The sequence below is a fragment of the Podarcis filfolensis genome, assembly GCF_964270895.1.
Source record: "Podarcis filfolensis genome assembly, chromosome: 1".
Taxonomy (NCBI): Eukaryota; Metazoa; Chordata; class Lepidosauria; order Squamata; family Lacertidae; genus Podarcis; species Podarcis filfolensis.
Genome location: NC_139604.1, coordinates 48329681 through 48347768, shown reverse-complemented (window position 1 = coordinate 48347768; position 18088 = coordinate 48329681). Strand labels below are relative to the sequence as shown.

The window sequence follows — 18088 nt, the reverse complement described above, 5'->3', positions numbered from 1 at the left end:
TTTTTCATTGTCTTCAGGAAGCTGTTTTTTTCTCCCAGGCCCAATTTTTAAGAGCTGATGGTGACTGACTCCCCCCCCCCCACAGTTTGTACCACTTCCCCTTGTTCAGCTGTCACTTCTGAGTACAGAGCAAAGGTAACTGAAACAATTTCTATATGCTGAGCTATTCAGAGGGAAACATACATTATTTCATCACTGGCCACAATGGCTCTATTCAGGTGTTCAAGTCCAACATGCGTGATCTTAGAGGAGGGAGAGGGTTGCAAACACTTCCACAAGCCTTGCTCACAATATCCTTGCATGTAACCAACTCCACTTCAACCTTCTCACATTCAGAAGAATGGATTTTATGTGCATTCAGGTTAACATACTAAGAATCCCCAGTGCAATTTGGAACCTTTTAATTATACAAGGTTAGAGTTAAACTTTGAAATCTGAAATTTGATTATTTGACTTTCATATTTACCCACCTTTCCCCAACTCAGGGCACTCCTAACTAAATGGTATTTCTGTTTCCCCCAGTCTTTGGGACCCTTGAAACTTTCATCTTCATCTGGCATTTTAATGGGCATCTATCTTAAAGCTCCATCTTCTACAATACGCTTATGCAAATAAAACTTCAGTTGATTGCTTATTAAGAAAACATTTCTTTCTAGAATAAAACTATTTCAGTAACAACTTGCTACGCTGGCATTTTGCTGTGTTTTTAAATAGTCATGACTAGGATATAATAAAAGGCAATCACAGCCACATGTTTCTCCATTATTAAAAATTAATTTAAGGCTGATTCGCCCATCTGCAGCAGAAGAAATTAATCTTTAAAAATGGTTGTGCTTGCATATATTATAATTCTGCAACATTGTAGGCCATTCTGCACATTGCTAAAAGGGCAAATGAGACAAGCAGCTGTTTCGCGGGTGGCATTACACTGTTTGTCAGAGAGTGGCAGTGACTACAGTTTCCTACTGAGTATACATCTGGTGATGAGTTCAGTTTGTAGCTATGCAGTGAGTGCAATGGTCTAGCAACAGAGGTTGTAAACAGAGGGAAGTTTACAATGTGGTACCCAGCAGTTCAGTAGAAATGTGGCATTTCTGCCAAATCATAGGAAATACTTACTGTATGTACACCCAAAAACTTCAACCCGCAGGCCAATATTCCCACTTGGACTCCATTTCAAAGGAATGAAGCGCACAAAACGAGCTTTCACTGAGTGCAAAAACTTATGCTGCATGACACTGTCAGCATTGCTGTTCCCTTGGAAGACCTGCAAAGAAATAAAATTGGTTAAGTTATGGGTTTTTCCCTTATTTAAAACATTTATCTACCATCCTTCACCTTTGGGGGATTTCAGGATAATGTACAAGCCAACATCATATTATAATTTAAAAAAACCCCAAGGGAGTATATAAAAAGCAAAACTAAGAATTACAGCAGATTAAAATTCCTGGGTAAAAAAAAGAAATCTTGTGATGTAGCTGCCAGGGTAGAATATTCATGGAGGGTCTTCCACAATACAGACCCTACTAGTAACTACTGACCAGTCAATATCAGGAAAGGTCCTAGAACATATAACTAAATGGTCAGCCTGTCAGCACTAGGAAAAGGATGCTTTGATTACTAAGACCCAGCATGGGTTTCTAAAAAATAAGTCATGCTAATACATGTGAAAAGGATCTAGGGATCTCAGTAGACCACAAGGTTAACATGAGCCTACAGTGTGACATAGCAGCAAAAGAAGCTAATGCTATTCTAGGCTGCATCAACAGAAGCATAGTGTCCTGATCAAGGGAAGCAATAGTACCACTCTAGTCTGCCTTGGTCACCTGGAGTACTGTCTCCAGTTCGGTGAACCACAATTTAAGAAGGATTTTGACAAGCTGGAATATGTGCAGATAAGGGGTCTAGAAACCAAGCCTTATGAAGAATTGTTGAAGGAGCTGGGTATTTGTAACCTGGAAGAGAGGAGATTAAGAGGAGATATGACAGCTGTCTTCAAACATCTAAAGGGCTGTCACAAGGAAGGTGGAGATTCAAGTTACAAGAAAGGAGATTCTGCCTAAACACCAGGAAGAACTTTCTGACAGTAAGAACTGTTGTGTGGAATGGAATCACTCAGAATGTGATGAACTCTTCTTCCTTAGAGGTTTTTAAGCAGAGGTTGGATGGTGATCTGTCATGGATGCTTTTGTTGTGATTTTTACATTGCAGGGGCTTAGATTAGATGACTCTCAGGATCCCTTCCAACTCTACAATTATATGGTTCTGTGATTGCTTCATTTGGAAGTTACATAATATGGCTAGACTACATATTTATCTAAAATTGAAGATGGCAGGTAGATAGACTTATGCCTATGGCAATACTCTCAAGGTAATATATAGCCTTGCCCCACACAATAGTTGTGATCACAAGTCAAAAGCTACTAAAATCTAGGATGCTGTTCATTTAGCTGCACTTTAACCTGTTAATATCAGAATCCATTAAAAGGGGGTGTGCTGCTGTGTGAAACATTTTTGTCTTTAAACTGGGATTAATGTGTGTCTGCAGTGATGCTGATAGGAAACAGACAATCTCCTCAATTCCTCAACCTTTGGCAAAGCATCTTTAAAAAGCAGAAAGAACATTGCAGCTACACATGAGGGGACGAAAGGTTCCCTTGGAAAAAAAGACTGTCCACTCATCAAGGCATAATAAATTAAGTGGCAGCATCAGGCACTGGCTGATGTGTCTATCTCACTTGATAGCACAAGCCCCAGGACGCCAAAGTCATGGCATCTTCACAGATCTGCACAAGCTGGCTACCATAATGACTATGGCGATTATCTTCCCTCTCACTTTATTAGGCAGGTAATGGGACAGGTCTGAACTGTAAATGGAAGGAAGGAGAGTTGGCACACCAACACGAACGGTGCGTCAACAGACTGGAGGTTAACTGCTTTCCCAGGGAGTTATTTCAAGCGGCTGCTAATGCTTTCTCTCCTGCCAAAGTCACAGAGGTGAGCTGAACCGAAGGAAAAGGAAAGACTAGGGAGGTGCAGATGTCCACATCACAGATGTTTTTTAATTTGCACTGTTGCATTCCTAATGCAAGAAAGTGCAGAGGCATAACTCTGCCCACTGCCTTCCACTGAACAAACAGGCCACTTCACACCCACTAATTGAGGCTGAAATGCTGCACGTGAAAAGTGTAATTAATTCCAATGAGATTTAGTGCATATGCAAAATTCTATGATCCATTTGACTATGCTGGGATCATTGACTTTAAGAAGCAGGCCTACCAAACTCTTTGCACCTTGTGAAGTAGTATATTTGGTTTATTACTTCATATCTTACAGCTATATAACTCTAAGACAAAGCTGGCTACAGGCTCAGGGCTTTAAAGGCAGAATGGTGACACCCTGAGTTCAGAATCACTTTCCCAGCAAGGCTGGATGGATACTGATAAATATCCTGAGCTTCAGCAAAGGTATTGGACAGGGTGGGGTGGGGTATGGAAAGGCAGATAGGAAGGATAAATAATTTCTGAGCTCAAATTCTTATCTTTTATTTTTTTAAAAAACACTAAGTGCCTACAAGGTTTAGAAAAAGTTAAAAAAGAAAAATGCAATTTTTTTCTTGCAATTCTTGCAATTTCTGCAAGCCTGGCTGCTCTGTGTTTATAGTCATTGAGTGAATTCAGAGCTGTGATTGATGATGAGTGGGCACCAGGAATCCTTAATGCTGACAGTCATGATCTGTCATCTACCTAGGTATAAAAGTCTGGGATTTCTTGGGACTTCTTATCATCCAAGCAAGTCACATTGTTTAATTCTGAACATTGTTGCCTCACCTTTTCTTCACCTCTAACGTTGCTACAGGCCTATCCCTTCGACACTCAGGGCCTGGTAGGGGCCAGTTTGAAGAGTTCCTAATTTGATCTGACCCTGAAAAGGTGCCTCAGCCAGCCATGATGACAACAAGTAGGATGAACAGCGGCAAAGGAGGACACAACTCGTGTAAGTTTCATATTTGTGTAGAAGATTTTTCATGCTAGCAGGTCAAAATGTTCCCCTTCTTAAAAAGCAAGCTATTCCTGCTTAAGTTACACCTGCTTTTAAGCTTTAGCTTTATCATACAGGATAATCCTAAAAACAGAGGTGGCGAACCTCAGGCCCAGGGGCCAACTATAATCATCCAAGCTTCTCTACCCAGTGGCGTAGCAAGGTCAGGTGGTACCTGGTGAAAAAAAATTATTGTCACCCCCCCATTGATTTATTTTTATTTTTATTTTGCCTGCAAAAATGGTTTGACTTGCTTTCATTTTTGGGGGAAGCCAGAGTGGTTGACATTTTTTTGCGGAGATTGCATGCCTTGTGATAAGGCAGGTGGACTGTTTTGGCAGTGGGAAGCCAAACCACACCGTCTCTCACAGACGTTGACTGCCGCACAGCATTTTGTCACCCCTCTCAGAGGTGACACCCAGGGCAGACCGCACCCACCTTGCTCTGCCCCATCTCTACCTTTCCCTTAGAACTCTCTCCAAGCCACACAACTTCTTCAGCCACACTCTCTTTTTCTATGTCCTGTACCTCATTGGCCTCACTTCCCATTCTCCGTGGCTAAAATGTGTCCTTGAGCTTTGATATAGACTCTTTCTTTCCTAGACGGAATACAGTGGTGTGGGGGGGTAGAATAGCTTACTATACAACAGTAACATTTATAGTCATTGCTCCACCCACATTTGGCTCTGTCCCTGCCAGCAATTGACATGTGGCTCTGAAATCTTACTTGGAAGAGAATGTGTCCTGCATGCTGTTAATGGTCCCCCTCTCTGAGATGGAGGATCCTGGGCCTCTGGCCATTCTACAGAAATGTATGTGAAGCAAGAAAGAGATGTATGGACTGGGGAAAAGATATGGAAATTAAGTATGCCAAATATCTTTCTGCAGCTATGTTCCTCGCAGCTTTAGGGATAATTCTTGGTCTTTGGAGACATCTGTTAGGACCTCATCCTACACTCAAGTAGGATCCAGGGAATAATGCTCCCTGACATTTTATATACATTCTTATAAGACTGTGAGAAAGAACCTGCCAAATTATCTAATCTACACTAAAATGAAAATAGTCTCCTTCCTCCTACCCAAATTCTGTCAAAAATATCATGCAATACAGATAATGTAATTAAAACCACAACAACCCACCACTAAATAGCATTGGATAACAAGCTTAGTATATCATTTATTTTTTTAAAAAAACAACACAAAAAACCTTTGTTGTTTGGAAAGCTTGCCAAATATATGTAGCTGTTAAATTAGTTAATTAGGTTGTTTATTTGGAGCCATACGTATAGGTCTGGCCATTTTAAAGACGTAAGCTGAGAAAATGGAGTATTTTCCCCAGTTGACAAGGTTACACTAAGATACTACCCTCCATCTCAATGTGTTTTGATTACATGATTCACTCAAGCAGAAACACCCATTATGAGCTGCTAAATAACACAAGTTCTCTGCTTCAAATCCCAAGCAAAATACTAGCAATGTAAGTTTTTGCTGCAAAGCAAATTCTCTTTAGCACCACCAAAGTTTGTAATACTCATATGAAATAATTATTTTTTAATTTGTTATGATACCCAGGCATCGATTGCATGACCACAGATTTAGACTGAAATTCCAGAATGTACTTTGCTGGAAGTAAACTGTATTGAAATTAATGGAACATGGTTTCAAGCAATCATGGCTGAGAGCACTTTGTGTGATCTCAGAGTGCAACTCAGATTAAGCAGAATATTCCACCTTGACTTGGTGGCCCAGACAGCTAGGCTTCTCAGCTGGCTTCAGCTCTTACTTTGAGTTTACAAACAAGCAGGGCAGGTGCTTAGTTGGAGACAGACATTCATCCTTTGCTTAGTAGTCAAGCATCTGCTTTGAATACAGAGAGTTCAGGTTCAATCCCTGACATCTTCAGGTGGAGTGGGTAAGGTCTGCTGTCTGAGACCCCGGAAAGCCACTGTCAATACTACTGAGCTAAATAGATTGACCAATGGCCTGACTTGGTTTAAAACAGCTTCCCATATTAAAGGACTGGACTCAGACTATTCTCAATCTAAAGGTAAAGGTACCTCTGCCCATACGGGCTAGTCGTGTCCGACTCTGGGGTTGTGTGCTCATCTCGCTTAAGAGGCCGGGAGCCAGCGCTGTCCGGAGACACTTCCGTGTCACGTGGCCAGCGTGACGAAGCTGCTCTGGCGAGCCAGCACCAGCGCAGCACACGGAAACACCGTTTCCTTCCCGCCAGAAAGCAGTACCTATTTATCTACTTGCACTTGGGGGTGCTTTCGAACTGCTAGGTGGGCAGGAGCTGGGACCGAACAATGGGAGCTCACCCCGCTGCGGGGATTCGAACCGCCGACCATGCGATCAGCAAGTCCTAGGCACTGAGGTTTTACCCACAGCGCCACCCGTGTCCCCCCGTTCTCAATCTAGGTCTGGCCTATTATAATACATTAACACCACATTCACCTTTACCAGCAACATTTGTGCCATCAGTGCCTTAAGAATGGTCAGAGCACACACATAATATTTAGGGGGATCACTCAATCAAGCCATAGGTTCATTCATAGGTACTCACAAAGGGTGCCTTACACAGTTGCAAAAACATGATATCAGTAGCATAGCTAGTATGTTAGTGGGGCTGGTGGTGGAACACTATCAGGAACCCCTTAATACATTTTTGGGAGCTAAGAGGCTATTTGAGTGCCCCCCAACTTATTGTTACATTGTGTAAACAAGACAAGGCAGGTCTCTGTCTATACATAAACCTTGTGTGAGCCAATTGTATTCTTAAGAATGCGGTGAATATGTTTAGTGTCTAGCAGTGGGGAGCAATGCTTAAAGCCTTTGCATATTAGTCTCATCAGTAAGAAGTTAACCAGCTACCACTGTAGTTCTTATTCCTATACTTTTAAATTAATTGGCCAGCTTTGGAGATGACCCCAGGGAGATCTCTCTTATTCCACACTATAGTGAATTCAAATGAGAAAAAATGAGAAAAAAATATGATTTTTTCGAAAAAATGAGAAAAAAATATGATTTCATTATCTTACTGCATTTCACAGGTAACAGTATGATAGCACCTCTAGTCAGACCTCTAAAGTAACACCATAGCAGTGAATATGGGGTAGAAGGGTCAATTTCCCTCAGGAGAATCCATCTCTACTTAATGAGCTAAAATCCTTGGCATTCCAAATTCTCTTTAAGAAAAGTGAATTATAATGAAGTGCTTATGAAATATTTTGACCCCAGAAGAAAACTCATTTTCACCTTATATATGTTCATGGGGGGGGGCAATAAGAAGGTGTGTTTTGTACTTCCATGGGTGGGGGTACATCCAAAGACCCCTCTGTTCATTCCCACCACCTTCCTCTCCCTTTGCACAAGTGGCCACAGCCACTGGGATGTTCAATTCCCATTTTATATTAGGGATTAAGTCAGTGCTACAGCACACTCTTCATTACCCCCAACAATGACAAAGATGCCTCTCTCTGTGCATTAAGGCAGCCTTCCTGGATTCACAGACAATACCCCACAACAGTGAGCCAGTGGTCCCACTCAAGAGCACCTTGGTACAGAATGAATAGTCCAGCAGTTTATTCTGGCAACTTTACGTCAACCTTCTTGCAGGAGTTTAAAATATATTGTTCTTCCCTTCCAGAAACATCCTGCCTCCCTGGGTGTTGAGGCGACAGAGTCCACTCAATAAGGTCTAAGTCCCAGGCAGTGCTTATGCAGCCTTTCAGGGACTCAGGAGGACTTCCTGTTACACGGGAGGGAACTGCCACATGGATGAGCCTGAGTTGGAAGTTCTTTGTGTTATAACAAATACCATAAGCAATAATATCCTGTGTTAAGTACATTGTATGGTATTAAAGACTGAAGTACTCCTATTTAAGATGGCATGTGGGCACATTTTCTTCTCCAGACTCTTTCCCTCTTGAATTATTTTAAGCTTTGTTGCTTCCTTCCATCTGCACAGTTTTAATTACGTAACCACCAGGCATCAACACAAAACCTTGCAAGGTGCCTATTGATGCCTGTCAATAGCTGAATTTTTAACAACAGGAAGCTGTGTAGAAGTTTTCAGACAATCTTTTTAAAATGAGAAATGTCCGTTTCTCATTATGCTCCTAAGCGTAAGTGAGAGTGGGAGACATGTGAAGTGGGATCTACAAATGACATTTGGCTAACGGAAAAAAGAGAAGCAGGTATAACACAACACTTTCAAGAGGCGTTAGAAAAGCTGTCTTCAGCATTTCCGCAGGTAATAATCTCAGAAAAGCTCCCTTGAAATATGACTTTGTGGATATTACCTCTTTAAGATGGTTGTATTTTACTGTGTAAACCAAGAGAGACTCTCAGTTGGAGCTGAGTTTACAGAATAAGCAGTCACTTACATGCTTTCTCTCCATACAATACTTATAACTTGTTTTAATAGTTATAAATAATTGTAAATAGGTTTTAGATATTGACAAGTAGGACCACCAACAAAATGCTGCAGTATACCCCCCACAAAAACCTTGTGCTCAGTTCCTCTTTACTCTGGATTCCAGGATTAGAAACTCTTCCCCTTCAGTTGGGAAGAGAGAAGAGGTGCAAAAAGCTTACCTCTGTGTGTGAGTGTGGTGGTGGGGGGTGATATAGGTTCTTTTCAGCACACAGATAGGGTTCCTGGTGAGGTAACGTATGTACACTGTTTTGCTGTCCCCACAGTAGCCATTTTGTGTTATGCCCCATACCCATGACGACCATTTTATGACTGGTGCCCACATAACTTTCACAATATTCCAAATGTACCCACTGGCCCCTGAAGGTTGATGACTCCTGGGGCTCAAGCAAGCTGATTCACTCTCTTTCCTTCATTTTATCCCCCCCCCCCACTCACAATCATGTGGCTTCTAGTTACCACTGAGAATACTAAGTCCTCGTTGGATAGTTGTTTTTGAGGTGGCTGGCCCTTTTTAGCTTTTAAAAGATATTTTAAACTTCTAGAAATGTCAGGGATCCCTGGAACATTCTGATAACACCCTCTTGTTTTGGCTCAGTTCCTGCTGGTTATTCAGAGTAGATAGGTCCAAAGATCCATTAATTTTAATAGGTCTAATCTGGGTAAAACTTAGTTGTAGACCTTTCTAAGTTTGTTATTAGAATGAGAGTGTTACAAATGTTTTTCTGCAAGTTGTTTTGGGCAACTTGGATCCTGAGATCCAAGGATCTTGGGTCCTTAGCAAAATATGATAGCATGGCATTATCAAATGGATAGCTGATGTAAGTCCAGCACAGGTTAGAGTAATTGCACTGAGTATCAAGGAAAGTTGGAATGGAGAAAAAGTTTGCAGGAGAAATACTGTCAAATGAAACCAGCTGGGACAGCTCAGTCTTCCAGTACTCTTCACTGTATTCAAATATCCAGTAGATAACTGAAAACGATTTAGATTAGAATTTGATCTCTTTATGAAACCAAGTGTAGCTACAAAGGTAGAAAGGGAGGTTATGTGTCTTTTTCAAAGTGTTAAAATTATGCATGGTGTGGAGAAAGCAGATAAATAACAGTTTTTCTCCATCTCTCATTGCACTAAAGATTAATACTAATGGATCTATGCCATTGTTGCACTGTGATTCCACCATAACCATGACCCCAACTTGACAACCGCTGATACAAAGCTAAAAATAAAGGAGAAGGATAGATTGCAAACACAAGTTTTCTCACAATCTCCTATAGGCATGAGACCACAGGACTCCACTGACTAACACTCCTAATGAAACTCAGCACCACTGCTGCTACTTAAGGCACCACACACAACCTGCAAAAACAAGGCACACTATCCAGGTAATCAAGGAGGACCAGTGACCATGCCCATTTTATTAATTTATTTATACACCACTTTTCATATTAAAACATTGTACCCTCCTTTGAGCCCCAGCCAATCAAACCTCACTAGGTCATGCTACTGTTGGGAGCAATTCACTGGTAGATCACACTGACCTGGACAGATTATATGGGGAAAGGCAGTCTCAGAGATAACCCAATCCCAAACTCTCTAGAGATTTATAGGTCTAAAAACCAACAGCTTACCCTTGACTAATCAGCAGCCATTGCCGATCCTCACCACCAGCAATATGCGGGTGCGTAGGAAGTCCCACATAGCTGCATCATCCTGCGCTATCAGTGGCTTCTAGTCATCCAATTATAAAATTGCCAACAATAGCTTGGCCAGAGCTGGAAGTAAGTTCTCCTTGTCACTTGGGTCACTAGAGCTTCCATTGACAAAGACAGACCCAAGAGCACCCAAACTTGCCTTTTGAGAGAGAGTGCAACCACATTCTGAATTCCCTGTTCCCAGACCCAGGAATTTCTCACTCACAGTGCCTGCCTTATCAGGATTCAACTTCAGTTTATTTTGCACCCCTTTGCACAGGCAACTCAAGGAACTAGCCTTGGTTTGTAAGTCTGAGCAATGGAGCTATGCTTCTCCATTATTCCTGTTTTACGCAGAGCACCTATTTTTTGTAGTTACTTGATAAATAAAATCACAATTAATAGTCTCTTCCTATTCAACTAGTTGTTGATGATAACATGGATGCTGCTTTTGTCACTGAAGGGGACAATTTTGTTATGTTATTAAATTGTCATGCATCAAACAAGGATTCACACCTAGAATCCATTTGATGCTGTGCTTTTCTCAAGACTCCTAAACTTCCATCACCCACAGCCATCTCTTAGCATTTAAATCAATATGTTTTGTGTTCTCTCTGCCCCCCCCCCAATCTCTCTCCCCTGTACTTAAAACTAACAAGTGATAGTGCTTGACTTTTGGGAGGGAGAGTGGGGAAGTGTGATTTTTAACAGGATGCAGATTTCTATTTTGAGCTTCCCCCACCCCCGCCAATTTGAAGGGAAGCCAAAGCAAACCTAACGAATGCAGAATGATTCACTAGGGATCTTTACAACAAGAACAACATGATGCAGACAAGCTGGGGTGGGGAACTTCCAGTCTGTGGGCCAGGCATTTTCAGGGAAGCCACATCCACCTGCTCTTTACCTGATGCCATACATGATATTGGGGTGAGCAAATAAGGGCAGGGCTTTAAAGGAACAACCAGGAGCTGAAAGTGGACTCCTGGTTATTCATTTGCAGTTAGTTGCCCATCAGCTGATAGGCAGTAGGAGTGTGCCTTGCTCAAAGAGGGGGGAAATGGCTCCCATTGAATGGAATGTGCTTCTCCCTCCCACCTCTGATTTTTTAAGCTGCCCCATGTGTCTCCCTTCTACCACCAACATAGGAGATAGAAAGGAGCGCCCCCTGTGCCCTGTGGAATGCTTGCAAAACCTTTTGCTACCCTCCCTGTGCTTTCCTTTGCTCCTCTGACACTGGGCAGGATCACAAAACCCCTTCCAATCTGCAACACAGGAAAGTTGAAAGGGAGGTTGCAGGGCAGGCATGGGGTTGGTTGATTTTCTGTTCCCCCTTCACCATCCCCCTGTCACCACCACGGTTGCTGTCAGAAAAAAGAGAAAGAAACCAGTGTTTTAAAATAATCCGCAGGGACACCAAATGCAGGATTGCCAGCTAGCTGCATTTTGACGTACACAAAGAAATACATTTTGCCATCTAAAAATGGAGCCTGGAAGAACCTCTAAAGTTGCCTATCTGCACCACTACTGAAGGGTGCATAACAGAGTTTTCCTAAGATGGCAATGCTGAACTATTTTACAGAGTGCATACGGATTTGTGAAGTGGGAAGTGACATATGGTATAATTTGGAAGGGCTTGCTGGAAGGCAGTTACGGTAAATTGTGAGCTAGTGATAGATAGAGGAGTTGGGGATCTTTCATCAATGCTAGGCTGACAGCTTTGTAGGCAAAGTGGCCCCACTGAGAAGCAAAACTATCTCTGCATACTCAGCTGAACCCAGATGTTTACAGAACTACAAAAAAATTAAAAGGTGCCCACAAAAATCTGTGCATGTATACACTCATGTGGCAGAGGAAAGTAAGCTGCAGGGAGGAGTCAGTCAAGCACCCTCCCCCCTCCCCCTGAATGAACCTGGAGATTACCAGAGAGTGTGTGTCCATGGCTTGGCTCTCCCTGTCCATAAATGGTGAACCAACCAAAGGAAAGCATAGGCGCTCCTGCCACAGAGACCACTTCTTTCATCAAAAATTATATTTGTTCTTAATGGAGCCCCTCTCAATATCTGTTGCAAGATGGGAGATGGAGGAGATCATTAAGCAAGGACAAGAGGGGGAGACAAAAGTAGCAGAATAAACAACAGAACACAGGGGGGGGGGAGAGAAGAAGATCAGATCCAGCAGCACATTATGGACACAGCTCAGCATGTTGTTATAGATCTCACTTGCAGAGACTAATAGTGTTACTCAGGGAGTCAAGAACAAAACTCTGCCACACAAAAGTAAGGTAAAGGCTTCCTTAGCTATAGGTTTAGCCAGTGCACTGCATTTCATCTGAAGATCATAGGGTGGCTTCCAACACAAATTACAAAATGTGAACAAAAAAGACATAAAAAAAGAAAGAAAAACTAATAACTTCCCCCCACAAGCACATTTAAAAGGACATAGAATGTTCATCAGCCCAAGGCCTGGTTAAAAAGAAACATTTTCCCTTGGCACCTCAAGATATGCAATGAAGGTGCCAGGCGAGCCTTCCTGGGGAAAACATTTCACAAAGGTGGAGCCACCATAGAAAAGGCCTGTTTTCATATTGCCACCCTCCAGACCTCTCTGATGTCGATTGCTTTCCTCTTCCCTTCCCATTTTGTTTTTCTTTTATATCTTGTCTATTGGATTGTGAACCTTATCTTTTAATGAATGTGCAGAGCACAGATATTTCTAGGTGCTGATTAATAATGACCACTCCCCACATCAAATGGGGGGCATACTTTGTGTGGACGTGCACAGCACCCCTGATCCTACATGGCTCCTAACAGTATTGCCTGGCATGCCCCGCCCCCGGCTGGGTACCTGGAGGTTCCCACCCAACCTTGGACCAATCCCAGTGGGGGAGGCATTGCCAGGGGAGTTGGCCAGTTGGGGGTGGGACTTCCCTACCCACACAATAGACGGTGGAACTTACCTGGGGAATCACAGTCGGCTCCATAGCTTCTCCCACCCCACCCTCCCTCAGTTAAGCTTTCCTTTGCAGGTTAACTTCTTCTTCACAGGTGTGCTGGCGCTGCTATGTATTGGTCACTGTTAAAGGGCCAGAAAGGAATTTTCCTGCATTGGCAGGTTTTACCTTCCCCATAGCAAAACGTCACAACTTTGGCGGTTTCCGGACTTGGGTGGAACCCTTTAGTCTTTCTTCCCTAAAATGGGGGAGGGGGACCATGAAGCAGTGACCCACGCCTCCCCCCTGCGGTGGCAATCCCAGGGTTCCCCGTTAAAGGGGTTGTTCTGAGGGGAGTCATTGGCCATACACCGAGAGGCTGTCATTGGTCTCCCCCACGTTGCGGTGAATTGGGGGGCGGGCTCTCTCCTTGAACAGACGTTCTCCAGAGCCAGTCCAATCCCCACTCAATCTGGATAACCCTGATGTCTCCCAGGCCCCCGGCTGGGGACTGGGAGGGATAAACGCCCAAGGCCTAAGCCAAGGTCTCTCTATACCTGAATCTTAAATAAAGTTGTGGCCAATTTTCATCCCACAACAAAGTGTCGTGTGTCTTTATTCCATATGGGAGCCAGCCTTGGGTTGGGGGGGGGTCTCCGCCTGTCTACGCAATGATAATAACAGTAATACTAATAACAGTGCATTGAATAATAATAATGGTAATATTGCAAACTGATCAATGCCAACCCAAAATACAGTCATTTTTGCACTCCCCCATCACAATTCCCTTGGCACCCACCTAATTTAATTGAAAAGCACATTGATTCTTTTCGGGCACACAGACTGACATGACCTTAAAACTGAAGCGTGGCTCATTATATGGTATCAATTGTTCTTGATACAGTTTTTTCTCTTCACCACCCACATTCACAGCAGCACAAAGAACGATCTGGGCCCAGTACTTTGCATCCAGACCATTGTGCTTTCCCCCTTATTAATTTGACACAGGCAGCAAACTTCCTCGGGCTGCAATCGTTAACTCTCTCTCTGACATTTGTGGTTACAGATGCACGCAGTCAGAGAAATGGCACTGCAATTAAATAACTACTAACCAATGCAAACACATCATATAACACCAGGCTATGATGCAAATGTTCTTGGTTTCTATTTTAATAAGACCAGTGACACTGCCGGTTAACAATGAAGGCAATAGGCACATTATAAGCTGGCAGGCAGACATTAGGTAACACAGAATTCACAGCCTAGGTCTCTGTAATGAATGCGCTAAAGGAAAGCATCTGAAGTGTACTCTTCTTAATATGCTTTGTCTCTTTTTCACTTGAAAGCCGGTAGAAGGAAGCCAGATTAGTTTACAGGGTTCTCCCCCTCCTCCCGTAATACGGAATAGTAGGCTTGGGGGTGTAATTTACTTGCTCCTGAAATAAATAGTAACATAGGTACAGTTCTTAAGGTGGTATAGTCACACAGAGTGCCTATTCAACACACCAGCAGAGTGTGCCAATGGAACAGAAATACACCAGACAGTTCTAGGTTTACTTGCACTGTAATGCAGTTGCACTGCTTATAAATTACATACGGTTGTAGCATACAGACCTTCTAGGAGCATACAGTCTCCTGGCAATGTTTGAACACATACTAGGCTCAGGGCAAGGGCCAGGAGCAAACTTGCTTCAAATTGTATTTATACTTTAGATTGTGCTGAGTCACTCTCGCATGCTTAACTAGCTGCAGGTGCAGGACAAACACACCCCAAATTAAGCAGCACACCTAGTTTAACCCTTTCTTGTCTCCCCCTTGCATACATAAACCCTTACACACTAACATACAGTGGTACCTTGGTTCTCGAGCAACTTAGTTGTCAAACAAATCGGCTCCTGAACACTGCAAACTCGGAAGTAAGTGTTCTGGTTTGCAAATGTTTTTCGGAAGCCGAACGTCCGACGTGGCTTCCACTTGAGTGCAGGAAGGTGCTGCAGCCAATTGAAAGCTGTGCCTTGGTTTTCGAATGGTTTTGGGAGTCAAACAGACTCCCAGAATGGAATAAGTTCAAGAACCAAGGTACCACTGTATTTGTCATAGGGCAGTTGATGGCCCTGTGTGGGGAGGGGATAGTCTAGTTGGAACAGAATTAATATACTGCTGTTATATTGGCTACAGCAGAGAGGACACCATAAATAAATAAATAAATAAATAAATAAATAAATAAATAAATGGACAAACTTTGCTGTCTCTACCTCACCACCCTGCTGCCTGGGAGTCGTACAGGGAGGGGCTGCTGAAATATATGGACCTGTGCCAGCAGACCAGAGGTTCTACTCCACTCCTATAGATTGCAAGGAGCCCATCCCCCTTCTGGTTGTGTGTGTCAGGGGCACTGATATCAATCTTATGTGCCCACCAGCTCCTGATCCTCTTCCAGGTCCTCTGCCAGCCTGCTTCTACACACTGTCATTTTACCTGTGGAATTTTAAAGGATTTCAGTGTAGGATGGCAAAAACATTCTGAGAGATGCTAGAGGTAAAGAAAGCCATAGATGAGCACTCAGATTATCCTGGCCTCTGCAGCATAGATTGTTTAATAGAATGGGGCAGTGCGGCACTTTTAAAACCTTAACCGCTCTGGCTATAAAATACAACTCCACTGGGCTCTTCTTTTAGAAGAGTTATGACAAGTGTAATCAATAAGGCTTGTTAGCATATGGTGTGAAAGGGTCCAGAGGACTCCTTCAACTCCCTGGGTGCATCATTTGAAAGGGCAATAGGGATATATCACTGCACTGTGCAAGACAATAATTCCATTCAAAGTCCCAGGTTCCGAATGTTTCATATGAAAACATTAAATATTGTCAGAAATTCTCTGTCTTTCCATTGTAACATTGGTCTTCACAACAGGACATAAACTCAGCGCTGATTTAAAACTGATATAAAACTGCAAGATGTTTCAATGAATTGTTGCCATTCATTAATCACCTATCCATATGTTTTTGTTGACTGGAACATATAATAGCCTAGCATACTAGAAAGCAGAGGCTTCTGAGATCTGATATTTTCAGTTTAGACATTAAGGGCTGCTCTTCACTAGAGCACTCTTCACATGATCATTGTGTGGCCAGCTTCCATGCACAGGGATCATACACGCAGCTTGCATGCAAAGGGACAGGAGTGGGGCTTTCCATCCCACTTCAGTGTTCAAAACTCCCACTGTTCTAGGCACATTTTGCGACAGGGAATTTCATTAGTGCAAGCAGTTCCTGAGCTCTAGGCGCAGTACTGCGCCTAAGATTTCAGATTAAAACTGCAGAGTAGAAGGAAAGGATGACCTTTTTCTGCCTCCCCACTTCCAGCTACTCTGTGAAGACAGGAGAAGAGACCTTCTGAAGAATATTAGGGGCGTGGGCAGGGGAAGGACTAGACTGGCCACCCCCAAACTCACCCCTCCAGATGTTTTGGGACTACAGTTCCCATCATCCCTGACCACTGGTCCTGTTAGCTAGGGATAATGGGAGTTTTAGTCCCAAAACATCTGGAGGGCCAAGTTTGGGGATACCTGGACTAGACCATGTGAAAAATGAACATAATATTTTAGCTGCAGTTCATTCATTTCCAGCTTTGTATTCTTGTTATAAAAAAGTACACCTAGGCTTTCCATTGTTATACCCATAACCTAGGTTTAAGGTACCATTTAGCTCCTAGCTTTCATATCTCAGTTTCTCCCACTTCCAATTCAATGCCCATATGAAAAGCCATATTTACATGCAGGGAGGAACCTAGGACAATCCTTGGGTAGCAGCCTAACCTTTCTTGTGTGTGCTCATCATGTATAAGACTATATGTTGTGGAATACATTGTATACACATCTTAAACATAGAATCTATGGGACTCAAGGGTCAACTAGCAATTCCCCCCCCCCCCCCGCATGTCAACTTGGATAGCTCAGTTGGTTAGAGTGTGGTGCTGATAATCCCAAGGTTGCAAGATTGATCCCTGTGTGGGACAGCTGCATATTCCTGCATTGCAAGGATAGATAGACAGACCTCAGGATGGCTTCCAGCTCTACAGTTCTATGTAAAGTTGCCCTACGTTTGGACCTTGCTTTGTGTTTTCTTTCCATGTAGAAATCCCTTTCCACATGGATCCCATCCAGTATTTTCTAAATATCACCTGGCAATTGGAAGAAGCAACCTAGTGTTAACAAAAACACTGGATGACTTCTTAAAGTAATCAGCAACCCTCCTGTTGCAACATTGCCCCTGCCTCCAAATCCATGCAGATTAGTAGTGAAAACTGTACCCAGACCACCAATCAGCAATCTCGGAATCATATACCTATGAACCAATCACTGAATTGCCTCTGTTGATCTCATGGAGGCTGTTACAGTAAAGTCTGCCAATCCTGAAGGTATCAAACAAAAGCATGCAATGTCCAATTGAGCGCAAATGGACAGGGGGCCACATTCACTCAGCATGTGGGTAAAACAACAACTGACCTATGCACAAACATTTTAAGAACCATAAATCCACAAGATTGGCAATCAATCAATCAATCAATCAATCAATCAATGGAACTACTAGTTGCAAAACACTTTAGATAATAACAGTCCATCTGATTGAACAATTATTGCAATAAATATGCAATCTGATCCAAGAACATTGGTAACAAGAAAAACCATCTATTTTATTGATTTATCTGGTTATAAAAGTATTAGATACTGCTAATTTGTACAATACAACATGACAGTGTACGACAATATATACAATAAAACATCATTAAAACAGTACAAAACAGTCTGCATATATACTACAGCAAATACATCTAAATATTCCCTCCTCACTGCACCATTTGATTCACATCAGAGCAGCTAAAGAAGGTGGAAGCCTTAAGAATATATATGTTTTCCTTTTCAAATATATCTCTGTTTTATTAGTCAATGCAATAAATGTTTAGTTTTAGTGGTTAACAGCATCCTTC

At 42.6% G+C, this 18088-nt stretch overlaps 1 protein-coding gene across 2 annotated transcripts in view; it reads right to left on the bottom strand.

Annotated features, from left to right (window-relative positions):
* The window catches only part of CNTNAP5 (contactin associated protein family member 5), a 311049-nt gene that overhangs the window by 181755 nt on the left and 111206 nt on the right, over window positions 1-18088 (bottom strand). For both annotated transcript variants that reach the window (XM_083584551.1, XM_083584552.1), the window contains one exon: window positions 1120-1267. In XM_083584551.1, the coding sequence (XP_083440677.1) occupies window positions 1120-1267 (148 nt within the window). The remainder of the gene's footprint in view (window positions 1-1119; window positions 1268-18088) is intronic.